At 56.6% G+C, this 27,344-nt stretch overlaps 1 protein-coding gene across 3 annotated transcripts; it reads left to right on the forward strand.

Annotated features, from left to right (window-relative positions):
* Positions 1 to 27,317, forward strand: GRK6 (G protein-coupled receptor kinase 6). Of its 3 annotated transcripts, none has more exons than XM_059417468.1 (16): positions 1 to 194; positions 3,853 to 3,948; positions 5,137 to 5,249; positions 5,369 to 5,446; positions 5,741 to 5,841; positions 6,139 to 6,231; positions 6,337 to 6,400; positions 6,533 to 6,673; positions 6,959 to 7,149; positions 7,878 to 7,915; positions 8,020 to 8,109; positions 8,976 to 9,184; positions 9,293 to 9,430; positions 12,986 to 13,123; positions 13,205 to 13,339; positions 27,229 to 27,317. In XM_059417468.1, exons 1-16 carry the CDS (start codon positions 143 to 145, stop codon positions 27,247 to 27,249), a joined length of 1,698 nt encoding a protein of 565 aa, XP_059273451.1. In that variant the 5' UTR covers positions 1 to 142; the 3' UTR covers positions 27,250 to 27,317. The 3 variants fall into 3 exon arrangements, with proteins under 3 accessions (XP_059273451.1, XP_059273453.1, XP_059273450.1); XM_059417470.1 differs by lacking the exon at positions 27,229 to 27,317 and adding an exon at positions 13,532 to 15,145; XM_059417467.1 differs by lacking the exon at positions 27,229 to 27,317 and adding an exon at positions 14,011 to 15,145.
* The last annotated feature ends 27 nt before the right edge of the window (positions 27,318 to 27,344 follow it).

Raw genomic sequence — 27,344 nt, forward strand, 5'->3', positions numbered from 1 at the left:
GGCGGCGGCCGGGGAGGCCCGGGAGGCCGCGGCGCGGTCACTGCGAGCCGAGCCGAGCCGCGCCGATCGCCCTCCGGCCCCGGCTCCCGCGAGCGATCCCGGCCGGCGGCGCGGCCCGGCGGGCCCGGCGGCGCCGCAGCCCATGGAGCTCGAGAACATCGTAGCGAACACGGTGCTACTCAAGGCCCGGGAAGGTGAGGCGGCCGAGAAGACGGCCGGGTGCGGGGAATACGGACGCGCGGCCTCCGAGTTCGGCTGGGCGCCCCAGTCTCCAGATCTCGTAGGGCAGCGCGCTCCGCGCCCTGCACCCCGCGCAGAGGCGAGCCCTTCCGGCCGGTCGTCCTCCGCACCTGCCCCGGGGTGCCGCGGCCCAGGAAGGGGCGGGGGTCAGGCCACCGCCCTCGCGGCGCGGGCGGGGGGCGGGGTGCGGTGAGGGAAAGAGAGAGGAAGGAAGAGGGATGGGTGGGACCTGGGTCCTTGGAGAGCCTCTCTGAGGCCTGTCCCAGGTGATAGGTGAGAAGATGTCCCAAGAAAGGGTAGCCTACCCCACGTGTCTCAGGCCCAGACCCTAGCGCCCAGCCTGGATCCCCACAAAGTTGGTGCAGGATAAAGGTTGGAGAATGAATGAGCGGAGCCACTACGGTACCACAGCCCACCTGGTTTGGGGGTAACTGCTGGTCACATAGGTTGCTTTGTGCCTCAGGACACTTGGGGACAGAGGCGAATGGTTCATGATTTTTGTCCTCAGGAAGCCCACGGTTTAGTGGGCTAAATGGGCACAGAAGTAAGTGCGAGCTGTGTTTTGAAGGCAGAGAGCATGTGGGGCTGGCAGGACTTAGTGCAAGGCCTGGCAGAGGGAGCAAGTCTGGTGAGTGTGTACCGAGCTTCTCAGGACTTCTGCCCCAAATGTTAGGAGACACCTGCTCTCTGAAGGTCCTGGGGGACACAGGACCAGACCTGGTCCTCACTGCCTTCTGGTCAGTCTGGCCCTAACCTGCCATGGTCCACCTCAGTAATATAATCACGGAACACTCATTCTGTGCCCTGTCCCGTCTAGGGTGCTGGGAACCAGCAGTGAACAAGACCCTTCTTTTTTGAACTCTAGGGCAGGGAGGTCATGACATGGTCATTTTCCACCCTTTGCTGGGCTTCCAGGCTGAGTCGTCTGCTTCACTTTTCTGCTCCATTTTACAGGTGGGAAACAGGCTCAGACTAGGGACTAGCCCCCAAGTCATACAGTGAGACTGTGGTTGACCCAGGCCTAGGACACAGGATGTCCCCAATATAGTCTGAAGGCAGCCCAGAGGAGCCCTCAGATGGCACAGCATCTGGTACCCTCTGCCTGCCTAGTGTGTGTTGCCCCCTGGGAGGTGCTGCCTGGAAGTAGGCATGGCAGGCTGGGTCCTTAGTGCCCAAAGCCTTCCTTATCTCCTGTCCCTTATCGAGTCTCAGGGCTAGGCCTTCCTCCTAGCCTCTGGGGGCATTTGCCGATTCTGTTCTGCCTCGTCATCTAGCCAGCTAGGGAGGAGGGGTGGGGAGAGCCTGGCCAGGCCTCCCTCCCTAGGGCTGTAGCCAGTTCGGGCCTTAGGCCTGCTGGGAGCACTGCCTTGACTGGCCAGAGAGTGTGACACCTCAGGACAGGCTTCCTCAGGCCATGGGTGAGGTGTCGTGGGGTATGGCCAGACCTGGAGTGCTGCCTTCCCTGAAGAGCCCATACCCAACCTGGTTCTGCCCCTCCCACCTGCATGGTTCTAGACAAGTCTCTTCTCTCTAAACTTTAGTAACCCTTTATGGGGAATGGTTGGGGATGGGACATGAAAACTAAAAGAAATCCGTGTTGTCACTGAGCCCTAAACCCTGGCCCATAGACTGGTTGCATTGGAATCCCTTCATCAGCTGGCTGAGAGCTTGGGGCCTGGCCTTTGCCACCTCCCCAAGGGGTCTGAGATCCTGAGTGGTTTGGGAGCCCTGGGATGGCTGGCCTGGCATGTTTGGGGTGGGGAGGAAGCATGGGTTGTGTTCCTAGGGAGCTGGGTTTGAATTCTGCATCTGGCACCTCCAGGCTTGGTTATCTTGGACAAATTGATTCCTCATTTCAAGGCCTCCATTTTCTCATGAGGTTGTAACTAGTGTGGCAGCGTTGCTGAGGATGAAGTGGGGAGCACTGGTGGGGGGAAGGAGGGAGCAAGCCCTTTTTAGTCCTCCTTCCTTGCCCAGGCACCCAGAGGCCCAGGGAGGGGGCCAGCCTAGGCCAGGGAGGAGTCCCACTGACTCTTGGTGGCAGTTCCAGGACAGGATATTTGCATGTGACTCTTGTTGCTGCCTTGATGTGGCTGGGAGGAGGGGGAGGAGGAAGTAACTGGTGGGGGGAGGCCAGCGGATGGAGGGTTGGGTGAGGGACCTGTGGGGGTGGGGGAGGAGTTCCCCTTCTGGGGAGGCCTTGCCCAGGCTTGGGGGTGGGGGTCTGTTGCTCATTCACAGTGGAGCAATGACTGTGGGGTACGCTGTGTGCAGGCTGCTGCAGGGCTGCTAGTGGGTTTCCCAATGGGTGTCCTGCAACATTTCCTCCTCCAGGCGGCTTAGGTCACAGAATCCAGGGAGGTACCCAGCTCTGCCCCATCCCTGGAGGAGCCCTTTCCCCTGTGCCACCTGCCTTCAGTCAGGCCAGATGAAAATAAGGCTGGCTAAACCAAGGGGAAACTGAGGCCAGGCAGGGCAAAGTGGCTGCCTGAGCTTGACATGAGTTGTTGAAGCCGAGGCCCTCCTCTTGCCCCAGCCTTGCAGAGTACTAGACACAGACTGTCCCTGTCACCCTGACAACACCTCTGGAGGCAGCTTTGAATCCAAAGTACCTATGAGGGTATTGAGGTCCATAGAGGGCAAGTGATGGGCCTTAAAGTGTGAATTAGAGATTCAGACCTTTGACTGTGGAGTTCCAAGACTCGGGCCCTTCCATTTTCAACCTCCTGGCCCAGGGGCCACATCTGGCTAGCTCTCTATCAGGTTTAATTCATTTGGCTGCAGTGGGTTTTTACAAAAAATACAAACCAGTATTTCCCATAACAGTCCAGATTCCCAGATTCCCAGCTAGCCACACTGAGCCTGTATTCCTGCCTGGCAGCAACCCACGCATGCACGGTACAGTTCACCACACTCCCCACCATTCCCTATTGTCTCCCACCTGGCCCACATTTATTGTCCCATCTGGCTCTGTAGGCACCTGGGCTGCTACTCTGGTCTCAGCAGCTACAGGTAGGGAGTCAGATGGGTAAAATGAGGCAGGTATCAGAGCCACGGAAACCCTTGTGTACTGAAGTGGGCACCCTGAATGCCAGCCCTCTTGCCACCACGTTGTTCGAGTCTCTGATAGTTCTGGTACAGGGCCAGGTAATAGGGGCCTGAAGCCTTCCCAGGGACCCAGGCTGCCCTGTGCCTCTGGCATGTCTCAGGCAAGTCCCACATGTTCTAGAGTCTCTTCCTTCTGTGCCTTGACTTACCTAGTTCCCACCACTATTATGTCCTCTACTTTCTTCTCCTGGGAACCTCTTACCTGGTAGGAAGCAGCTAAGGCTTCCTGGAAGCTCCCCCTTCCACACACACCATCCCCATCCCCTACTCCCAGTGGCCTGTCCCTGCTACCCTCTTGGCTCTTCAGCTCAGGAGCCCCCCGAGCAGGAAGGCCCAGGGGACCGTGTGTGTCCCAGAGTCCAGCAAAGGCATGCTGATGCATGTGGGATGAAGACCTGAGGTCCCTCCTAGAGTGGGCTGCCAGAAGGCCTCCAGATGCCCCGCATGGGGAGGGAAGTGGGGTGGTGGTGGGACTGGAGACCCAGCGCCCGTTTGCTCCCACAGGTGGTGGTGGGAATCGCAAAGGCAAAAGCAAGAAATGGCGACAGATGCTGCAGTTTCCCCACATCAGCCAGTGTGAAGAGCTGCGGCTCAGCCTTGGTGAGGCCTGGGTGGAGACTCGGGGGTGCTGAGGGGAGCCTACCCTGAGACCTCAGCCTGAGGCAGGCAGGGTTGGGGGGTTCTGGGGAGCAGGAAGATTGAGGCTGCACCACCCAACCCAGTTTCAGTTCCTGGGCTTGAGATGGGTGGAGAACACGGTGCAAACAGGACAGCAGAGGAGGTTGGGTGGGTGGGTGGGGGGAGTAGGGCAGGGTCAGATTTGGGACAGTCTGAGAGAAGCCGAGGAAAGGGGGTCAGGCCTAGGGTTTGAGGGACAGAGGGCACAGCGGAGGCTGGAGCCAGCCCAGAGGGGGACTGTGTGAGGATCCCCAAGCCCATGTTTAGCACAGGCCACCTCAGAGGGGTATGAATGGCAGGTGTTGGGGAGGGGGCAGCAAAACCTGGACCAGAAGAGCCAGGACCCCTGCTTATCTTGGCTGAGGCCCCAAGTCTGCACAGCACCCAAGGTTACCTAGGCCCCTCTGACAGCCCGCACGTGGGCAAGGAGTATACCATGGCTGCTTCCACGGCCTAGGAAGGAGGCCCAGCCTCGAATTCGCCGGAAGCCACAGCTTCCTCCTGCACTTTCGCCAGGCAGGCAGCAGGTTTGGGCCTAGCCTGGGCCTGGCCGGAACCTCACAAACCACACCCAAACCCAGCACTATGATGTCTGTAGGTGGTGTGAACCAGGAGATAGCAGGTGGAGGTGAGGGCCTAGCTCTGGGGCCATACTCCAGGCTGTGTGACCTTGAGGTAATGACTTGGCTTCTCTGGGCCTCAGAGTCCCAAGCTGTGATGGAAATAAGAGTAATGTTGGCATACGTGGGTGGCGCAGTTGGTTAAGTGTCTGCCTTTGGCTCAGGTCATGATCCCAGGGTCCTGGGATGGAGTCCCACATCGGCTCTCTGCTCAGCAGGGAGTCTGCTGCTCCCTCTGCCTGCCACTTCCCCTGCTGTGCTCGCGCTCTCTGGCAAATAAATAAATACAATCTTTAAAAAAAAAAAAAAAAGAAACAAAAAGAGTAATGTCCACCTCAGTGTTGTGGTGAGGGTTCTAAAGAAGATAATGGCTTCCATACTACAGGGCTGGAAGCTGCTACTGGGGCTCAGGGCCTGGTGGTATGGACAGGAGGGCCCCACCGGCAGGCTCCAGGTCTGGGAACCCAGTAGCTCCTACCCCTGCTTGCAGAGCGTGACTACCATAGTCTGTGCGAGCGGCAGCCCATCGGGCGCCTGCTGTTCCGTGAGTTCTGCGCAACCAGGCCCGAGCTGACCCGCTGCATTGCCTTCCTGGATGGAGTGGTGAGTGCAGCCCAGGCCAGCCCCGAGGGTGGGCAGGGGCCCCTAGGCCAAGTGTGTTCCATCTTCCCACACCTGTTGTTCTGCCCAGACCCCAAGCTTCCCTGCCTCCCACCCTGCAGGCCGAGTATGAAGTGACCCCCGATGAGAAGCGGAAGGCCTGTGGGCGGCGACTAGTGCAGAATTTTCTGAGCCACACAGTGAGTGAGCCGTGATGGAGGGAGGACAGCAGTGGGCAGAGCTCAGTGATGGGGAGAGGAATGACTACAGCCTGGGCAGAGAGTGCTCTGGAGCTAGACTGGGTTCACCAGGCAGACCTCGGGCAGAGAGCCCAGGAGGGTGGGCCAGGCTGGGCAGTCTGCCAAGGGCTCTGCTTCACCCTGCCTCAAGGGTAGCATGGAACTGAGTCCATCAACTGGGCAGACTGGCGCAGCACTCACCTACAGCAGGCCAAGGGTGCCCCCTGCACTGATCGCTTTATTGCCTGTCCCTAGGGTCCTGACCTCATCCCTGAGGTCCCCCGGCAGCTGGTGACTAATTGCTCCCAGCGGCTGGAGCAGGGGCCCTGCAAAGACCTCTTCCAGGAGCTCACCCGGTAAGCCTCTCCCTGCCCACAGGCCTGGAATTGTGTCCTGAGGAGGGGGCTTTTGTGGGCCTGGAAGGCTGTGAACAGCTCAGCAGCTAGGGAGGGAGCTCAGCCTCCCACCCTGGCTTTGCACATGCTGTGTGAGCTTGGACGGGTTGCCTTCCCTCTCTGTGGTATCTTCAGCTTCTGCAGGGTGCATGCTTACCACCTCATCGGGTTAGCAATGCACATAACAGGGGTTCTGGCCCAACAAACTGAGAATCTGGGGGTTCAGAGGCTGACCCATGGGCTGGGCCCTCTCAACAGGCTGACCCATGAGTACCTGAGCATGGCTCCTTTTGCCGACTACCTCGACAGCATCTACTTCAACCGTTTCCTACAGTGGAAGTGGCTGGAAAGGTGAGTGCTTTGAAGCCTGGGCCTCAGTAGGCTAAGTTACTGGAACTCTCACAGGCCTTGGGCCCCTGCTTAGCCAGTGTTTGCTCTGAAATCCCTTGCCCACAGGCAGCCAGTGACCAAAAACACCTTCAGGCAGTACCGAGTCCTGGGCAAAGGCGGCTTTGGTGAGGTGAGTGGCCAGGCCAGAGCCCCTGATGGAGAGGGGTGGTGGGGTACAGTGGTACAGCACCCCTTCTCTGAACTCCTATAGCCCCAGAGAGGGCATAGCTGGTCCCTATTTGCCCATCTACCTTGGTTCCAGGTGTGTGCCTGCCAGGTGCGGGCAACGGGCAAGATGTACGCATGCAAGAAGCTGGAGAAGAAGCGGATCAAGAAGCGGAAAGGGGAGGCCATGGCACTGAATGAGAAGCAGATCCTGGAGAAAGTGAACAGTAGGTTTGTAGTAAGTACAGACAGGAGACCCCTCCCTTGCTCCTGGCCCTGCATTTGCCCTGCCCTCCCCACGCCCTGCTAGGTCTCCTGCCCTGCCCCATCCCCTCCAGGCACCACCTTACCGCCTTCTGAGATGCCTGGAAAGGGCAGGTTTGGGGTGTCGACACCAGGCCTGGGGAGCAGGCTGGGTCCCAAGGACTGGCACTGAGAAGGATTTTTTTGGGTGGTCGGTGCCAGCCTTTTCGCAGGGTGGCCTCTGGCCCCAGCTTGAGGGCTCCGGTCCCCTTGACCACAGGTGAGCTTAGCCTATGCCTACGAGACCAAGGATGCGCTGTGCCTGGTGCTGACGCTGATGAACGGAGGCGACCTCAAATTCCACATCTACCACATGGGCCAGGCTGGCTTTCCTGAGGCGCGGGCTGTCTTCTACGCTGCGGAGATCTGCTGTGGCCTGGAGGACCTGCACCGGGAGCGCATTGTGTATAGGTGATGGCCCTGGGCCTGCCCGCAGGGGGGCGCTGCAGTGGGGGCATGGGCGGAGGCTGCCAAGGCGCACAGGAGCCCGTTTGAGCCCTGCCACACTTGCCAATGCCCAGTGCACTTGACCGCCTCTGGGTCTGGCTCGCTCCCATGAATGCTGGTGTTGTCACCCCTCTCTGTGTGACCCTGGGTTAGTCGGCACCCTGCTCCATATGCTCTTGACTTTTCTGGGAAGCAGAGACTATTAATTCCTGCCTTGCAGGTGGTTTTAGGGGCCAGATGAGATAATGCAGTAAAGTGCACAAAGCCCGGCGTTAGGCGCTTGTCAGTGGACAACTCTGCCTGTCATTACGGGCAGTGATTTCATTTGAACCTCACAGTAGCCCCATGAAGGGACAGATGAGCAGCCCCATTGGACAGGAAAGGTAGAGTCAGCCACCAGAGTGGTGGGGGAGGGTGGGACTACATCATCACCGTGGAGAACAAGGCTCCGGGTGCTGTCCCCCCACGTGGGAGCTGCTCTCCACTTGCCTGGGGAATCCCAGGAAGGGTGTCCTGACTGGACAGATCCTGAGGCTGCTCCCTCAAGTTGGGGCTGCTGCGAGGGAGGGCAGGGCCTCCTCTCAGCGCAGCAATAAATGGCTCCCGCACCTTCCTGCACATTCCATCCCAGGAGACCAGTGAGCTAGGAGGTGGTGGTGTCAACATCTGACCCTGCCCTTCTCTCCCCACAGGGACCTGAAGCCGGAGAACATCCTACTGGATGACCACGGTGGGTGGGGGGGGCCTCAGAGGTGGGGTGCTGTGGAGTAGGGCAGGGTCTGGCTCACCTGCTTCATGCCCCACTCCCCGCCCCGCTTCTCCACCCACATTCAGGTCATATCCGAATCTCTGACCTGGGGCTGGCGGTGCACGTGCCAGAGGGCCAGACCATCAAGGGTCGTGTGGGCACTGTGGGCTACATGGGTGAGTCTCCCTCTGCCCTTCCGCCTTGCCTCTGGGGTCCCCTTGCTGTCCTGGCTGGGCCCCATCACTTCTGTTTGGGAGTCTTCTGTGTCTCGGGAGTAGACAGAGCCGATGGCCCTCTTGTATAAATTAGGCCCGAGACTCAGCCAGGGGCCCCCCCACAATGCAGATACGTGTTCATTCACCAGATACTGAGCTCCTGCTCTTGGCTGGGCTTGCCGGTGGCTACCAAGAAGAGTGAGAAGGGGCTGAATTTAGCGTCCCCATCCTGCCCTCTCCTGAACTGCCCAGGTCCTGAGAGGAAGTGCCCATCTGCAGTGCCAAGATAGGCCCCATATTCCCCTTGGAGACCATGAGACATGGCAGACAGAGCCCCAGTTGCCAGGCCCACCTCTTGTTTGTGACGTGTCCTCAGGCCACATATTGCTGCTCCCAGCCCCACTTGGCCCAACTGTAGAGCAGCCATACTGGCTCCCAGAGTGGCTTTGAGGATGCAGAGAGGCAGGAGGGGCAGAGATCCCCATGTGCCCCGCCCAGCAGGTTTAGGTATGCGGCAGGTGAGTCTCTTCTATACTAAATCCCAAGATTACAAACATAACCACACAGGCCTGATGTGGCCTACACTTGTGTTTAAATCAAAGTGTTTTTTTTAAAAACAACTGGAATGGGTTACCAACATATGATAGGCTGGACACCTTCATGTTAAAAACACAGATTTCTGACTTCTCTTGAAAAGTTGCCAAACCTGGCCTTCTGCAGGGCCACATTGACCCCTTTTGGTGGGGCAGGGGCCATCCCATGTTCTGACGTCCCTCCTAGGCGGTGCCTGCCGTCGGGCCCTCACTCCTCTTTACCCCATTGCCCAGCTCCAGAGGTGGTGAAGAACGAACGGTACACATTCAGCCCAGACTGGTGGGCGCTGGGCTGCCTCCTCTATGAGATGATTGCAGGCCAGTCCCCCTTCCAGCAGAGGAAAAAGAAAATCAAGCGAGAGGAGGTGGAGCGGTTAGTGAAGGAGGTGCCTGAGGAATACTCCGAGCGCTTTTCCCCACAGGCCCGCTCGCTCTGCTCCCAGGTATGGTGGCCATCAGGAGGCAGGCTGGCTAGGCGTGGGGATGGGGGTGGGGGGGTGGGGGGGCGCCACCTCTCTCGGGCCACCTTGACCTCCCCTGCCCCGCTGTAGCTCCTGTGCAAGGACCCCGCTGAGCGCCTGGGGTGTCGTGGAGGTGGTGCCCGTGAAGTGAAGGAACACCCCCTCTTCAAGAAGCTGAACTTCAAGCGGCTAGGAGCTGGCATGCTGGAGCCACCCTTCAAGCCTGACGTTAGTGCTTTCCACTCCTGCTGAGGGCAGGCCGCACTGTGCTGGGGCAGGCGGTGGGGGGCTCGGGGTTCAGGGCTCTCGGAGGCGCGGTCAGGACACCTTGAGTTTAAGTGTCAGGAAACCCAACTCAAATGGCCTGGCCGGCAGGACAGAATTCAGTGGGCTCTCATAGGTGGAAAGCCTCCGGATTGATCTTGCTTTGGGCATGCCGGGACCTGGGGCTCCAGCAGTGTTGCCAGGGATTCCCTCTTCCTCCCCCACCCCGCCGGACTGGCCAGCATGTGGTCTTTACTCTCTGGCGGCTCTTCTAGGGTATGGCGGAGGTAGACCCAGCATTTCAGGTCCACGTCCTACCAGCTCAACCAGCCCAGGAGATACAGTGTACCTCTTGCCCAATAATTTCAAAAGAAGTCCTAAAAGGGGGTAAAAAGTCCTAAATCTAGTGCTTATGGCCACTGATTGTTCGGAAGCCCCTCAGCGGCCACACTGGATCACTTGCCCACCTGACCCACAGCCAGTGGGGGAGGTTGGGTTCCTGATGGAAAACCAACATGCCCATTGTCAGCAGGAGTCAGGGGCTGAATATCGGCGCCCACCACACCTCGTGGTGCTGATCTCACCCATTTACTGAGTATCTTGGGGGGTTAGGCATCCCATGGGCAGAGTCATTATATTCCAGGTGGCAGAAGCCCAGCTAAAGCTTGTGTCTGGCATGGAGCTCATTCGTTCATTTGGCCAGAAGGTCATAGCTTTGAGCCCGCATCAGGGTTTCGTGCAGTGTTGCCAGGACTTGATCCCTCGGCTCTGCTTCATCCTGTGAATTGTCCTCCCACTGAGTTCAGGCTTCTGTGTGTGAAGTCACAGGGAATGTTGTGAGTGGCCAGGATGAAGTTATATGCTTGCCCTCCTTCCATGTGTAAGAGGACTGGGTCCTGGCATTGACGGGTCACTGGCAGGCCAGCCTGATGGCTGTCAGCCACACAGTGACTGTTTATTCATTCAGCAAATGTCTGAGTGCCCATAAGTGCCAGAGCTTGGAGATAAAGAGGTCAGCAGGACCCAGTCCTGCCTTCCTGTTGTAGAGAGGAGCGTGCGGAAGTAAGCACTAAGAGAAAAAGAATAACAGCTAATGTCAAAAGGATAAATGTGGCTAAGAGAGAGATAAGGAATGATGGGGGTGGGAGTATTTTTAGACAGGGTGGACCTGATGGTTAAGCAGAAGCCTAAAAATGTGAAGGAGAGAGCTGGGCCGAGTTTTGGGGTGAGAGCATTCCAGGGAGAAGGAGAGGCCTCGAGGGAAAGATCAGCGTGGAGGCTAGTGTGGCAGGAGTGAGCGTGGGCTGGAAGAGGCACAGGGTTTTATTCTAAGTGTGACAGGGACGGGGGGCGGGGGGCGGGGGTTGAGCAGGCCTGTGAGGGGTTGGGGCAGGGCTAGAGAGGGTGAGTACAAGTGGGAGGCCAGCTAGGAAGAATTGTGCCTTGTTGGCCTCACCAGCATCCTGGGGTGTGGGCCTTGCTGTGAGTGATTGAACTGAGAGCAGCCTGCCTTGGGGCCGACCCCACAATCAGGTTTCCCCCTGCTTCCGGTATACATCTTCTCATCTAACCTTGAAATCATCCCACCACCCTGAGTCTTCAAAGTTAGAAAATCAGTGCTCTGGACTTTAACTTTTTAGACAGAACAGAGAAGAAGCAAGTTTGATACTGATACTATTTTAATAGCTTTGTTGAGATTTAATGCACATACCCTATAATTCACTCGTTTAAAGCGTGTGACTGAATGGCTTTTGGCATATTCAGAGTTGTGCAACCATCACCATAATGATTTTAGAACATTCACATTACCCTTTTCCTCCCACCCAACAAAATGAGTGCCCATTTTCCTCTCCCTGTGGCCCTGGCAATCACTCGTCTACTTTCTGTCTCTGTATATTTGCCTGTACTGGACATTTCATGCAAATGGTGTTATACAATACATGGTCCTTTGTGACTGGCTTCTTTCACTTAGTGTAATGTTTTCAAGGTTCATCAGTATTATAGCCTGTACTTTGTTCCCCTTTTTTTTTTTTTTTTTTAAGATTTATTTGAGAGAGAGAGCACATGAGTGGTGGGGAGGGAGGTGCAGAGGGAGAAGGAGAAGCAGACACCCCCTGAGCAGGAAGCCTAATGTGGGGCCCGATCCCAGCATCCTGGGATCGTGACCTGAGCTGAAGGCAGATGCTTAACTAACTGAGCCACCCAGGCCCCCCAACCCCCTGGCTTTTTAAAAAACTATTTATTTGAGAGAGCAAAGCAGGGGAATAGGCAAAGGGAGAGGGAGAAGCAGACTCCCCACCGAGCAGGGGTTCCCTACATGGGACTTGATCATGACCTGAGCTGAAAGCAGACACTTAACTGACTTAGCCACCCAGGTGCCCTACTTTCTTCCTTTTTAATTACCGAATAATACTCCTTTGTTTTAGTATGCTGCATTTTGTTTATCAGTGGATGGACATTGGAGTTGTTCCCACTTTGGGCTTATCGTGAATAATTCTTCTACTATGAACACTGGCATGCAAGTGCCGGTGGGGACATATGTTTTCATTTTTCTTGGATATATACCCAGGAGTGGAACTGCTGGCTAATATGGTAACGCTGCATTTAACCTTTTGGGGAAATGCCAGATTGTTTTCCAAAGCAGCTGTACCATTTTACATGATGATGTGTTGTTGTTTTTAAAGAATTTATTTATTTATTTGACAGACAGAGATCATTTCATTGGCAGAGAGGCAGGCAGAGGGGTGGGGGAAGCAGGCTCCCTGCCGAGCAGAGAGCCTGATGTGGGGCTCAATCCCAGGACCAGAGCCGAAGGCAGGGGCTTAACCCACTGAGCTACCCAGGCGCCCCTTTGACGATGTTGTTTTAATTGACATCCTTAATAGTAGAATTTAGAAAACAACGCAAGGATAAAAAAGACACTGGCCTTCTGGAGTGAGGTGGGCTCCCAGGAGGGGCCCTGAGGGTGTGGGGAGTTGGGAGGACTATTCTAATCCTCCTCAAGTTGGGAAGCTTGAGGGGATAGGGCAGTCCGTTGGAACATCCTGGGACAGAGGACCCGTCAGTGCCAGGCCCTGCATGGGGATGCTTAGCTCAGGCAGCTAAGATCCTGCCTGCACTCTACCCCCAGATGGCCATGTGTGGGTAGAGGGGGTACCTGTCACTGATTCCCTAAGGCACTGCAGGGCTGCTTGGCTGCAGCCAGTCAGCTCCCATTGACAGGGAGAGGCATGGCCTTTATGAAGCCTCACCAGTCAGAAGCAATGAGGGTTAATAACCCCCAGTTTGCAGAGTGGAAAAGATATCAACGAGAAGGGACTGCCGTGCTTAGTAAGTGCATGGGACACCTAGATTCTGACTCCCAAATCCGAGAGCTGCAAGGGTTAGGGCACAGCCAGGCCAAGGCTCGGGTGACTTTCAGGGCTGAGTTGCCCGTGTGCATGTAGGTGGGCAAGCATACGCGTGTGCCTGCCTGTGAGTCTCTTGCTTCCGTCTGACCGCTGTTTTGGTCCCCACCAGCCCCAGGCCATTTACTGCAAAGATGTTCTGGACATCGAACAGTTTTCCACAGTGAAGGGTGTGGAGCTGGAGCCCACTGACCAGGACTTCTATCAGAAGTTTGCCACGGGCAGTGTGCCCATCCCCTGGCAGAATGAGGTAAGGAGCTGCCTAGCTGGTGGGCTGGGCTCCAGAGCAGAAGCCTGGAGCCGGCTCTCACCGCTGCCTGTGCTTGGGCAGATGGTGGAGACTGAGTGCTTCCAGGAGCTGAATGTCTTTGGGCTCGATGGCTCGGTTCCCCCAGACCTGGACTGGAAGGGTCAGCTCCCTGCGCCCCCCAAGAAGGGACTGCTGCAGAGACTCTTCAGCCGTCAGGTAAGCCCCAGTGGCATCCCGGCCCTGCCCCTCGCCTAGCTCCAGGGGACGGTGGGCGGGAGGCAGAGCTGGTGCCCGCACGTGCTGGGAGTGGGCCTCTTCCAACCACGCCACGTGTGCCCAGGGTCTCTGGCCTCGTTCCCGCCTGTCCCCTACCCCTGGCTGGGCTCACGGCCTCTTTTCTCTTTCCAGAGGTGAGCAGTGTAGGCTCCCCGTGGGTTGGCCTTGCTGCCGGGCCTCGGGGAGCCACGGGCAGCCCTTCCATGGCAGAGGCAAGATGTGGGCGAAAGAAGTCTGGTGCCCGCTCCCCCCCTTACCCCAACTACTTTGTTCCCTGCACCCTGGCTCCTTCAAGCTGCTGGCCTTGCTTAGCCATCTGTCTCCCCATGCTCTGCCTCCAACATCTCTGGGGGAGAGGGTGTGGACAGGGCCTTGCTCTGGCAGAGCCCGAGATCTGCCCGGACCCTCTTACTTCAGTCTGCTGTCAGTATCCTCTGCGCTGATGTCCACACATGTCTGGCCTGAGCTGCTGCTCCAGGCCCCTCGCAGGGAGCCCCCAGCCCAGAGCATGGCTCCAAGCAGCTCCTGGCAGGGCCGGCCTGGGTAGTAGCACTGGTGGCTAATGGCACTCGCTCTGCCTCTCTCCCTCCGTGTCTTCCCCATCCCTCCAGGATTGCTGTGGGAACTGCAGCGACAGTGAGGAAGAGCTCCCCACCCGCCTCGAGCTCCCCACCCGCCTCTAGCCCCCAGCCTGAGGCCCCCACCGGTGGTTGGCGGTAGCAGCTACTCCGAGCGCTGTTTACAGTTTTGCACAGTGGTCTTCCCCATTGCCCACGCGAGTTGTGGCCTGGGGAACACAGCCGGAGCTGTCCCCAGTGTCCTTTGCCCCTCAGCCCCTGGTCTGGCTGGGTTCGGGCAAGGCCTGGGCTGTCCCTGGGACAAAGGTGCGTCCCTTCAGCTCTTGTCTGTGGAGCTTGGGGCTTTCTGTATTTATGTATTTGTACGAATGTATATAGCAACCAGAGCGTTCTTAAGACCCACCCTGGAGCTGGCAGAGGGGCCACTGCCAAACTCAAGGCTCCTTGGGCCCAGCTTGGACAGGCCGAGACTGGGCCACACAAGGCCCTTGAGCCCCCAGCACTGTGCTCGCCACCGCCGACCTCCGAGTGAGACTCATGACTGCCTCTGCCGCCCTGGGCTCAGGCCACCACCTCTGGGGTCCATTGTTGTCCCTTCTCAGCACTTGTCAAAGCTGGATCTGGGGCCTCTGTATCCCCTAGGCCTGTGCCAAAGTGTGACCAGAGATTGGGCTGACCCTGGGACCCATCAGTCCACTGCCCAGGCTGCCCCAGATGGGTCTGCCTCTGCCTTCCAGCTCCCAGGGTGCCTCGTCCCTCATGCTGGGCCCTGTACTAAAGACACCTCTTGCAGAAACACCCCAGCCCAGGCCGTGGGAAGGGGGGAGGAGGTTGTCCCTGCCCAACTCTCAAACATTCCAGACTCCCCTCTTAAAAAAAGACACATGTGCCCAGCAATAATCCATCCCTCCCTGTGTGTGCCTGTGGGGTGTGTATGTGAGTGTGCGCGTGTATGTGAAGGGGGTTGGCCAAGGTGTGTGTGTGCCTGCACCCCAGGCCCCGGTTCTGGTCCTTCCCAGATGGTAATGGCCATCCTGGTCCCAGTGTTAGGGTAGCATGGGATTATAAGGCCCTGGTTTTTCCGTATTTAAAGCCAATTTTTATTACTCATTTTGTCCAATGTAAGCTGCCACGTGTCTCTGAGTGAATACAGTCGAGCACAAACCTGGCCAGCCGCCCTGCCTGCCTCTTTCTTGCTCCTGGTGTTCCAGGGGTCTTCCTGCTTCCCTCGCCCTGCTGGAAGTGGGAAGGGATCGGAGGTGGGCCTGGGGGGGCTACCCTTCCAACATGCCCTGGACCCCCGCCCCTAAAGCTGATCTAAGACTAGCCTCTCCAGGCAGCCAGGCCTCAGTGGCCTTTGGGCTCACCAGTGAGTTTCTCAGCTTCCTAAATGGAAGGAGGGAAGAAGGGAAGAAGCCTTGGGTCCCCACTAGGGTGAGAGTTGGGCTCTACCTGGACTGGGGAGGCCATGGGAGCCATGGCCAGGGTGGTCTGGTGACCAGCTGTGGGCTTGGAGTAGCCTGGGGAGAAAGGTGGAAGCTGCTGTTAGAAACATCCGCCATTGCTGTCCTACCCGGACACCTGTTGTATGTGCAGCCCAGGGCCAGTGAACTAGAGCCATCCTTCAGCCCTGGAAGCAGGAAATGTGGCGGGCAGAGGTGAGACAGTAGCGATGCTGGGAGTTAGGCTGTGGCAAGTGTAGGTGGGGACCAGCCATGAGGGCATTAGGCAGGGTTCTCTGAAAAGTTGAGCCAGGTCTTAAAGGAGACTTACTCACCTGGGGACAGAGGAGTTGGGGAACATTCCATAGCATTCCACCTATGCAGGGAAGGAGAGGACAGTCTTGACAAGTCTGCCCCAGACTTCATAGATCTGTTGCCATATTATAGTCTCCCAGTGCTCCCAGCCCTCTAAGGATGCTTTGTAACCACAGTAACAAGTTTGTTCCTTGCCTGTGGGCTGGGACCAGTGCCACAGGTTCACATGCAATCAGAAAGTTCTGGGTTCAAGTCAGCCAGGCCACTTTTCAAGCTGGCTTTGCATAGGCCCTTCCCTTGTCTAGAAAAATGGGTGTGATACCCATCCCCTCTCAGGGCAGCTGTGAAATGAGAATTTGTGAAAGCAGCCTGTCACCTTTTGCTCCTGGGTCACTGACAGGACTGTTGCCAATTAGGGGAGTGGGTGCTGGATGCCAGGCTGACAGCCATCTCAAGGGCATCCAGAAGGTTTTAAGCACTGACTTATTGGAAGGGGCCTCTCTGGTGGTGGTCCACTTCTTGATGGTCTGTGGAGCATGTGCTGCTGCTTCTGTTAACTTGAGGGAAACTGGAGAGGGCCATGCCCAATGTCTTCCAGCTGGTCAGCCATTGTTGCACAGTGGCAAGGAAGCCAGCCGAAGATGAAGTTGGATCCTACTCATGATGTGTGAAGTTGGGGCCTGAGGTGCATTTGCCCGTCTATTTTGGTGGGAGGGCAGTTAGGTTATCAGTTGGCTGAAGCCCAGCCCTGAGCAGGTGTATAAGGGCGAGTGTGTACCAGTTGGACCAGTAGGTCCCTGCACTATGCAGATGGGTCAAGACCTCCCTCCAAGCTCCCCCCTTGGGCTAGAGAGGCATCCAGGGAACTTGTTGGCTACAGTTCAACTCACCTTAAAGCTCTTGGCACAGTGAGCCCAGCTCTTTGGTGGGAGCTGGGGACCCAGATGGAGACAAGGGCCCCACCAGTTTGGAGCTCAGCCTTTTAGGGAGACGGAAATGGGAACAGTTTAAGATCCAGAGTGATCGGCACTGTGGCAGAGATGGTTCTAGAGCTGGCAGGGGCTGGGGGTCAACGCCAAGCAGGGAGGCCTCTTGGAACAAAAGTCTCAGAATTGGTGCCCTCCAGGACACAGAACCAGATGTACCTGGTTGGAGGAGCCATATGGATGGTCTAGGACCTCCAGTGGCTTAGGATGGCTTGAGGTAGAGTGGGTGGTTATGGGTGGGTAAAGGAAGCAACTGGAGCCAAAGTCCGTGAGTGCCATGCAGGGCTCTGAAAGCCATGTTGAGGATGTGGGGCCTCATCTAGAAGACAGGGGCAGCCCTAGAGGATTTCAGCTGGTTGTGTTGGGAAGTCTGCCTAGGATGTACAAAAAGTACCCCATATTTACTTTGGGAAACCTCCTGTCTTAGTCCGTGTGGTTTCAATGGGGCTGGGTTTGCACCCCCTGCATACATAGACAGTGCATGTGAGCCAGGTGAGGATGTTAGAGATCTTTGGTTGCAAGTGACAGAATGGTCCTCCAACTAACAGAGTGTTAAAAGGATATGGGGGAACATGAAGAACCAGGACTGGGGCACCCTAGGGTCTTAGTTACAGACCCCATTCTCATCAGGATACGATCCCCAGAAGCAAGATGCAACAGCCATGTCTATGTCTGCATTGTTGAGCTGGACTGCAAACCCAAGGAGTCCAAAAGGCCCAGCAGGAAATCTCACTGTGCACTCAGGGAGAAGTACCCTTGGGTTCAAAGGCCCAGCCTGATGACACCCATGGCATGCAGTCAGTCCCCCTGATGAAATAGGGTGCTTATACCCAACGAAAAGGAAATGGGTACTGGGTGGCTGAACATATATCCCCTCGCCTAGGCATGACCAATTGGATTCGTTCACCAATGGACACTAAGCCAAAAAGAGTCTTTTGGAGGGCTTGCTAGAACTATTGGGAAATAATTGGGGTTCTGGGGTTGGGTGGCAGGATATACACCAAGAGCCGTGGGGTCATTCTTGCCACCACCTGGGAATTTTCAAGAATGATGCAAACAGAAGAATGCAGAGTGGAGAGAACAGTCACATGTCTGATACCATGGTGGGACACCTGGAACCAATTGTAATCACAGCTAAAATTTGCATCTGGACTTTTTCAGTTAGATGAGTTAGATGAGTTGAACACCTCTGGGCTCAAACCTATTTGTTTTGCCGTTCTGTCACTTGCAAATCAAAGTGTCCTAGCTGATACGATGGTGGAGGGAGTTTTTGGAAGATCACCGTAAGTGTGACAGAGAAGTTGGACCAGAAACAACCCAATTAAGAGAGACTGATGAACCTCCAGGTTTAGACTCCCCGCTAAACAGTGGGGCCCTTACTAGGCTTCACTGCTATTCCTTGGGGATGAGTAGGGTCCATGAAGACCAGGGCTGTGTTCTTCCTGTGCCACTTTTTAGTAGACGTGTGGTGATGTATGTTCACCGGGGACACACTGGGAGGGGCTGTGAGTTGGGAGGGGACCGTGTATTGGTAAGCTGGAACGACACTGGGGGGCCTGCCTGCTCCAACCCTTGCCCAGCGCATGTGTGCAGTGCCTCTCCGGATGTGGCTGGGGCGTGGACGTGTGTGTATTTTCCGGGTCGAAGTGTGTGTGTGTGTGTGTGTGTGTGTGTGTGTGTGTGTGTGTGTGTGTGTGTGTGTGTGTGTGTGTGTGTGTGTGTGAGGGTCCTTGACCTCGGCTGTTTGGCTTGAGCATCCTGTGTGCTCAGCCAACTGTGTACACCCCGTCTGCCTGCGTGCGCCCCGTTCTGGACAGCCTGTTGCCAGGAGCTGTGCGGCGTGGCGCGTGCTTTCCCTGTGCAGGGGGAGCCCGGCGCCCCGCGTGCGAGTCTCCACGCGGCAGGTGGGTGCCAGGTCCTCCGCCTCCGGCTCCCAGGACAGCCTTCTCGGCGGCGAGTGGCTGGGGGTGGGGGCCCTCTGTAGGCTGCCGCGCGCGCGCGCACGCCGGGCTGGTACGCGCCGTGTACGCGCCCGTGCGCGCGCCCCACGGCTCCAGCCCAGCGCTCGCAGCCGCCTTCGTGCCACAGCCAGCTCCCCGGTGCCGCCGCCGCCTCCCCCACGGCCGGGGGCTCTGTCCGCGGGGCCCGCGCCACTTGCCCCGAGCCAGGAGGACAAGCTCGAGGAGGATGCCTGGGCCCGTGAGTACCGCGGCGGCGGCAGGCCGGGCGGGCCCGGAGTGCGGGAGGAAGATGATCCCGGGCTGAGCCCCTCCCCGCGGGCAGCTCCGCGCTCTGGCCCTGGGTCGCCGCCCCGGACCCCCGCCCTGGCCAGCCCCTCCCCCAGCCCACTCCGGAGGTAGGGAGGGAGGGAGGGAGAGAGAGGGAGGGCGCCAGTGAGCGAGGAGCCAAAGCCGGGCGCGAGCCGCCACCGGTTCGCTTGGAAACGGTTGCCACAGCAACGGGGTTGCGCTCCCCGGCAACGCGGCTGCGGGGCGGCGACGCCCCCTCCCACCCCTCCCCCACCCCAAACGGGTCCGCAGCCTAGGGGCGCAGGGTAAGAGGGGGTGCGGGGACTACCCTGGAGCGGTGGGGGTAACTTCGCCAGTCTGGGTGTGCCTGCCTCCACAGTTCGTGGAAGATGGGGGTGGGGGGTGAGCGGCCCCGTGGGCACGAGCTGGCTCCCACGTGGCTGCAGTCGTCGCAGCAGGGCTCCTGGGGTGGCTGCAAACGTGGGGGCGGCCCAGCCCCTGGGCCTGCCTCGGGAGGAGGAGGCTTGGAGGCTGGGTCCGGCGTCTGCGCTCCAGCACCCCCACCACCTCTACCACCTCTCGCCTGCGAAATAGCCAGACCCGAGTTGGGTGCCACAGAGGCGATGTTCCTTACCCGGGGAGAAGAAAGAAGCTCACATCCTCCTCCTCATGGCCAGGGCATATGTCAGACCGCGGCTAAGGCCGATTGTGGGTTTCTGCTCTGTGTTCCAAGCCACCATTCTCCTGGGAGTGGTGGGAGCAGAGTGGGCAGGAGCAGAGGAAAGGACATTGCTGACCCAGGGAAGATGAAGCTCAGGCCAATGGGAGCGCCCCGGCCCATTGTCTGGATCACAAGTGTCTCTTTCTTGTCTGAGCACAAAGCCCAGACTGTACTGGGTGGCATGCAGGTTGGCTGGCAGGCAGGCCGGCCAGTGCCACATGGAGATGCTCTGTCCTCCAGGGGAGCTCCTCTGGGAGGAGAATGGCCGCTGAGTCAGAGGAAATGACCTCTGGCTCCTCTCCCAACCTCCCCCAGCCGGCAGTGGCAGAGTGCTGGGGAGAGAAATGGTCCTCCTGCCAGCTTTCCCAGACCTGACTCAGCAGACGCACGCCTCCAATTGTAGACCTTGCATTCAACATCCCAGTGACCACAACCATCCTTGGGTTTCCTCTCCCATCCAGGAAAGTGTCTTGGGCACCAGAGATGACCATCATTCCAGGCATTTAAGGCCTTGGCATAAGATGCCCTTAGATGGGTGGTGCCCTGAGTCAGTCCTGAGTCTCCCTCCAGCAGGCAGGAATGCTTTGGGGATTATTCACTGGCTCCTTTCATTCTGTCCCCGGTCTGTGTGAGACTTGTGTTGAGTGTTCTGCATCCATTATCCCTTAATCCTTTCAACGGTTGTACAAGGTAAGTTTATTATCCCCATTTTAGAGATGTAGACTCTCGAGGCTCGGAGAGGTAGAGTGATTTGCCCAAGGTCACACAATCAGTAAGTCGTGGAGCTAAGTTTTCAGAGAAGGTTTTCTGCTGGCACAGCTGCTCTCTGCCTGCCACACACCATCTCTTGTGACCCAGGCAGAAAAGGACTGAAGGGCCTTCTAGAGGAACAGCCTTAACTTTCTTTCATATTCTTCCAGTGAGGAAATTACCATGTCTTTCCAGCCTTAGCACATCTTTCCTTCTTCCAGCAGAATCAGCTAGATTTTTGCTCACCCAGATGCTCTATGGGACTGTGATGCTGCTGGGCTGGCTCCCTTCCTCCATTTTCTCTCTGGGTGAACCTGAGCAGGGAGGGCTACTTCAGTTACCTGGGAAACCCCCAAGGCCCTAGTTCTTGGTTTTGGGGCTCTGTGGCCTAATCAGCTTGCAACCTTGGCTGTGGTCGAATTCAGCAATGATGGGTCTGTGTAGTGCTAGCTGCTGTGGGTGCTCACTCTAGTTCAGGGACTGGAAACCCAAATGCATCTAGGGCCCAGGAAGCAATGGAACCAGGTGGGCCAGGGAGCTACTCAGCTACAGTCTATGTCACTCTGTGAGAATGTGGACTTGGAATGACCAGATAATTTTCAAGATGAACCAAAAATCCAGACTTTTATGTAAAATCTCCTGGGTTTTAAATTTGGCAACTGATCAGAATATTGATTGTGGACCCAAAAAACATGCCCATGATAAGTGTCCAGCCTGAGAGTCACCAGGTGGTGACCTCTGGTCTGTGGAAAGGCAATGGCAGTTTTTACTGGGCCCCTCCCAGGCATGTGTAGATTAGCACCATGGGCTGGTTTCCATATTTGAGCCTCTTGAGGCTGCAAAGTGCTGGCATTTGGTTTGTCACGTGCAGCTGTGTACACCAGTCTTAAAGGATTTTCACTTCCTTCAGCAGTTTTGCTCCTCCCTTGGCAATGCTAGGCTGATCGCATCATCCCTGTCTTATAGGCAAAGAAACTTCAGCCCAGGAGTGGGATGGGGCCACACAGCCTGATCAAGGCAGAAGCAGGATTTGAGCCCTAGGCTGTCCCTTCAGTGCCCTGCATGTTACATATGCTGCCTCTCAGAAGAGGGCGTCCTCATCTCCCCCAGCCCCTGAGGTGTGGCTAACTCCCTTGGAAGGACTGATGTGGGTATAGTAGACAGTGAGCCACATAGGGCCTCTCTGCCTACAAGCTCTCTGTGATCCCAGTCTCTGTTGTCCTGTTTGCAGTTTCCAACCTCTGGGTTCCAGGCCCAGTGCCAGGGTGGGGTCACAGAGGTGTTACCTATAGGCAAGGGTGCCAAGCCAGTACCTTGGCCGAGCTGGAATGAGGCTCTGGTCAGCTCTATGCCTGGCTGACTGTGGCAGCAGTCCTCTCTCTCTGGCCTCAGTTCACGTGTCGTGGTGTGGGAGGAGTGTAAAATTGTCACCAGGCCCTGCCTGAAATGCCCTTCCTGCCCGGACAGGGGGCTTTGCAGTCACCTGGGTGTCATAACCACCTGCCTGTGTGGGCCTGAACTGGCCCCACTTCCTTTTCTGGAGAATTGGGATGGCAGCAGCCACCTCCTGGGTGTCCCTGAGATCACGAATGTGAAGAGGCCAGCAGTGGGCCTGGCGTGTGCTGGGCATGCAGGACAGGTTAGCAGTAACTTTTCCCATCCCATCCTCACTCTGTGCCCCACATTTGCCCTCCCTCTGCTGTCCCCTAGTCTGAGTCCCTGTCCCTTCACTTGACCAGCAGCTCTGGCCATATATCTGGGGAACATTATGACCCAGAGCCCTGCTGTCTGGGATTCCCTCCGTCCACTCCAGAGCCCCTGACATAGGCTTCCAATTTCTTCTTGTTCACATGGATACAGGGATCCTCATCTCATTTGTAAACTGGCTTGCGAGGGCCAAGGGCTGGATGATGGCATCTCTCTCTCAGTGACTTTCTGGTAAACAGCTGACCTTTCCCAGGAGTGAGTGGGTTGCAGACCCAGCTCCTGAGGTGCTCCCTGTCCTACGGCTAAAAGACCAAACAGGGAACTGGGCACTGGGCATCATCTAGTCACCCCAGCAAGTGGTATTGGAGCGGCTACATGCCAGATGACAAGACAGACGCCACCTCTGGAGTTACACACAGGCAGCTAGAGCACACTGCCCTATCCCTGGGCTTCTCATCTGACCCGGGTTGTGAGGTGGCCTGGAGCTGACTTGTCCAGCAAAGTTACAGTGGGGCCATGAAGGTGAGAAGTGTGGGGGCAAGAGCTTTGAGGCTGTGTCTCAGGCCCCTCGGGGGGGCAGAAAGCAGGACTCTGAGCAGCTAGGATGGGAATATGGGCTGGTTGCAGAGGGAAGGGCACTGAGAGGTGAGGCTGCAGATGCCTTGGCAGGAACTCCTCCCAGAAGCCATGATCTAGGTCAGTTCTTAAAGTGTGCTCTCTGGACCACAACATTAGTATCTGCTGGGAATTTGTTAGAAATGCAAACTCTCAGGTCCAACCCTGACCTACTGAACCAAACACTGGGAGCAGAGCCCAGCACTCTGTTTTAACGAGCCCTCCCTATGGCTCTCATGCCCATTCAAGGTTGAGAGGCACCCACCTCAACTGTCTTAAAGAGCTGGGCTGCCTCCTGAAGTGGTGGGGAGTTGCCAGAGGGCTCAGGCAGGAGAGGGCCTGGGGGAAATGGGCGACATGGAAAGTGGGTAGGCTGGGCAGGGACACAGCATGGAAGTAGAGAGAGCAGTGGCAAGCATGGCAACAGGGCCCAGGTGAGAGATGATGGTGGCTTGGCCAAAGCAGTGGCTGGGGGACCAAAGGAAGTAGACAGACAAAGGCACAGTGCACTGAGTGTAAAAGGAACAGGATTTACTTTTTTTTTTTTTTTTTTTTTTTTTTAAGATTTTTTATTTTAGAGAGAGAGGGAACATGACCAGGGGGAGGGGTAGAGGGAAAGAGGGACTCTCAAGCAGACTCTGCACTGAGCACAGAGTCTGATGCAGGGCTCAGTCTCAGACCCTGAGATATGACGTGACCCAAAATCGACAGTTAGATGCCTAACTGACTGAGCTGCCCAGGTGCTCTGCAAAAGACCAGGATTTAGTGGATGGAGTGGATGGTGGGCTGTTTACTGAGATAAAGGATTTAACAGATCTTTGGGGTCTAAGACTGGAGTGGTGGGGTTCTTCATGCAGAGGAACAAGGTGGTAGGTGCCCCCAGCAATGTGTCAGGCCCCAGAATAAGAAATCTCTGTGACCTTGGGTACCACTGAGTCCCTGGGAGCCAAGTGCTCTCATCTGTCAAATGGAATGCTAACTAGTTTGAGGATGCCTGAGAATGATTTGTGATGTCCGGCCTTCAGGCAGAGTGCCATAAGGACATACACATCTCTGTATCCCCAGCTCAGAAGCCACCATCATTCACATTCATGTTGTTGGGCATCTCCAAATTCTTGGCATGAACTAGGCCAGTTTTCACCATGGTCACTGACAAGGAGACTAGCAACACAGGGCTTAAGACAATCATCCTCTAGTATCTCATTTTTGTCCTCCTGCTATACTCCCAGTGAGTGTGTGGCCTAAGAAAACCATACAGAGGGGCGCCTGGGTGGCTCAGTCATTAAACGTCTGCCTTGGGCTTAGGTCATGATCCCAGGGTCCTGTGATGGAGCCCTGTGTTGGGCTCCCAGCTCAGCGGGAAGCCTGCTTCTCCCTCTTGCTCTGCCCCTGCTTGTGCTCCCTCTCTTGCTGTCTCTCTCTCTCTATCAAATAAATAAAATCTTTTAAAAAAGGAAAAAAAAAAACATACAAAGCAATACGCTCACAAATTCTACAAATAAATCAAGATGGAATCCTAAAAAATATTCAAATAACCTGCAAGGTAAGGAAAGAGAATGAAGAGACCAATCATAACATGGCAGGCTTAAGGATGAGTCCATCAGAAGGCACCACCCCTAGCACACAGTTGGAGCTGGACAAGTGCAGCATTGGCTCTGGACAGTCTGGAGGGGATGGGGAAGTTGTGGCTGTGAGTAAGAGGCTTCAGGTGGGGTCTGCGCAGAAGGGCTCCCTAGACAGGCAGGAGCATGCCCAGAAGCATGGAGGAAGCTTAGAGAAGCCTGGCCTGTCAGGAGGAGCCTCTGGAAAGGTCCAAATGACTCTCTTGATGTTTATGTATTGAGCATAAACTGTGGATTAGATGAGATGTACTGAGCAACTCCTGTGGGCTAGACAAAGGCAGGTGGGAGGCCTCAGGCAGGATTCATGCCCTCTGGGCCTGCCAGAGCACCATAGAGTGAAGTAGCCCAGGAGAGAGTGTTTAGCATCAAACCCCTAACCACTCAAATTGGGTGTTGGTACCAGTGTGACATCAGAGAGTCTTCCTTTCTCCGACCTGCAGTGGCCTAATCTGTAAAGTATAGCAGTGGGTCCTGCCTCCTGGCTGATGAGCCACACTGGCACTTAGGGGGTTCTGGATGGGCCTGCAGCCATACACCCTAATGCTCTCACTACCTCAGGGTGGTCTGCCCTTTGTTCCCTGTTAACTTTGGAGCTGCCACCCTGTTTCTCCACCCTAAAGCCTTTTCCTACTCTTGAGCTGAGGGCTGGTGGCCAGAAGCACCAGGGTCTTGCTGGGAAGGAACAGGAAGGTGCGTTTTGCCTACAAGTTAGCCGGCTGGCCTAGTGTCTCCGTGGCTGCCAAATCTTCACATACCAAGTGCTCACATGCATTGGGCTCTTCATCTACACCCCAGTGGCCACATAAGGGAAGGTATCTTGACAGACTCTGGACTCAGACTCAGGCTAAATCCTAGCTCCTCCCCTTATTAGCTGTGGGACCTGGGCCAGGTTGTTTCTCTATAAGAGCCTATCTCCTCATCTGTCAAATGGGCCCCTGCTGAGCAGGTGGCATTACATATCACATGAGATTCTGAATGGAAAGTGTCTAGAACAAGGCCTGACATGCAGTAGACAGTTCTTGGCAGGTATTTCTATTTCTAATTCAGCTGAACTCCATCACCTCCAGCTCCTTAAGTACCTTTTCTGACCTGGAGCTGTTCCTGTTGTGCAGGCCAAAGGGCCCTCTAGTCATTGCCAGCTTCCTCAGAGCATTCCTGAAAATTCCTGTGGGCTCAGGAAAAGGAGAACAACAGATTTAATTAACTCCCAGTGACTGGCAGCATCGTGTTTTCATCCGGGCTGCGTCGCCATGGCAGCTTCATGGCAGGGTTGTGGAGGGGGCGGGTGGAGCTATTGTTCTTGTCATTGTCTGTTCTGGAACACAGGCCCAGGAGAAATGGACTGGCACGGGGACCAAGTGGCACATGGCACAAGGCAGCCACAGAATCAGACAGGAGCCATCTGGGGAGAAGTGTGGGGTGGCCCCTGGCCTGGCTCCCCCCACAGCCTGTTACCAGAACAGTCTGAGCTAGCTTGATGTGGAGATCCCTGCTTAGGGCTCAGGCCCACCATGGCCCCCAAAGCTAAATGTGTGTGTGTGTGTGTGTGTGTGTGTGTGTGTGTGTTGGACATGCTGACGAAGGGAGGGGGGTCCATGGGGCTCTTGGAAGAGGCCCACAGAGTAGCTCAAGCAGCAGTACTCTTCCACCCCTGGTTAGGGTTTTGTGGCCAGGCTCGGATTCAAATTAAGGCACTGCCATCTGCCATTTACACACTTAATTGCTTCCCCCCTCCCTCATATGTAAAATATGAATAACTATAGTTACCCCAAAGGGTTGTATGTGAAAGCCCTGGATAGTTAGAAGGCATTCAAGAAGGGCACACTTCTGTTCTGCAGGGGTGGTGAACAGTCGCCTGCCACCCGTCACTCCGCAGTCAGGGTTCCCTCCTACGTACCTCTTAGGATGCAAGGTTCCCCTCTAAACCCTGGCTGTGGAGAGGAGGAGGCAGAACTAGACGTGCCCATCTGGAGTGATGAGAGACCAGGTGATACAGTAAGCAAATGAACTACTTTTCCTACCCTCTGCAGAAACGGAAAGGGATTGAGGGGAAGCGATACGAAGCACAGGAGATAGGAGGGTAGGTCCAAGTGGGGCTGCGAATTGGTAGGAGGGTGGGGAAACGGAGCTGGGAGCTGGGATGTGACAGGCGGAGGCGCCTAGAGGAAAGGAAAAGAAGGAACGGCCCACGCTTGGCGGTGCAGACGAAAGCAGGCCTGTGACACGCAGTAATATCAGGAACGACCCCGCGTGAGCCCCCTTTACGAGAGCGGCGACAGCCAGGAGCCCGCAGTGCGAGCCTGGATGTTCCATGCTCTGGGTGGCCAAGGGTAGGAGTGGGTACAAGGCCTAGAGTGCCAGGGGCTGCAAGGCGTATGCACTGGGCTGAAGCTGGGCGTCAGTGGCAGACTGTGGGGCTGTAAGAGGTGGGCCGCCCGCCAAGACGCCCCCTCTGCGCCCTGGGGGTCTATCCACGGGCCTCTGAAACCCTTTCCGAACTGTGGTACCCTCTGGAGTGGCGAACCTCGCGCGCCCACTGAGGCTGAGTCTGGCTTTCGCGCGCCCACTGAGGCTGAGTCTGGCTTTCGCACGCCCTCTGCTGGTGCGCCTGGAGTCCCCTAGAGCGGCAGCGGCAGCAGTGGCCGAGTCTCAGATCCAGGAAAACCCTACCGGGGAAACCTCGATGTGTGACGTCATCCTCCTCGATGACGTCAGCGGCCCCCCGGGGAGTGCGGGGGTTCCCACAGAGGAGGCTTCCCCGGAACTGCGCAGGGCACGGGAGCGGGCAGGGAAGTCGTACGGGACTGCAGCGCGCTTTTACCGCGCCCTGTGTCTGTCCTACAGGTCCCGCGCGGCCCTGAGTGAGGCCCGCCCGCGCGCCCACCGGCGCCATGGGAAGGAGCGGGCGCCAATGCTACTGTCCCCCGCCGGCGCGCGCACGACTTGAGTCCCGCCGCGGG

The sequence above is a fragment of the Mustela nigripes genome, chromosome 12, assembly GCF_022355385.1.
Source record: "Mustela nigripes isolate SB6536 chromosome 12, MUSNIG.SB6536, whole genome shotgun sequence".
Taxonomy (NCBI): domain Eukaryota; kingdom Metazoa; phylum Chordata; class Mammalia; order Carnivora; family Mustelidae; genus Mustela; species Mustela nigripes.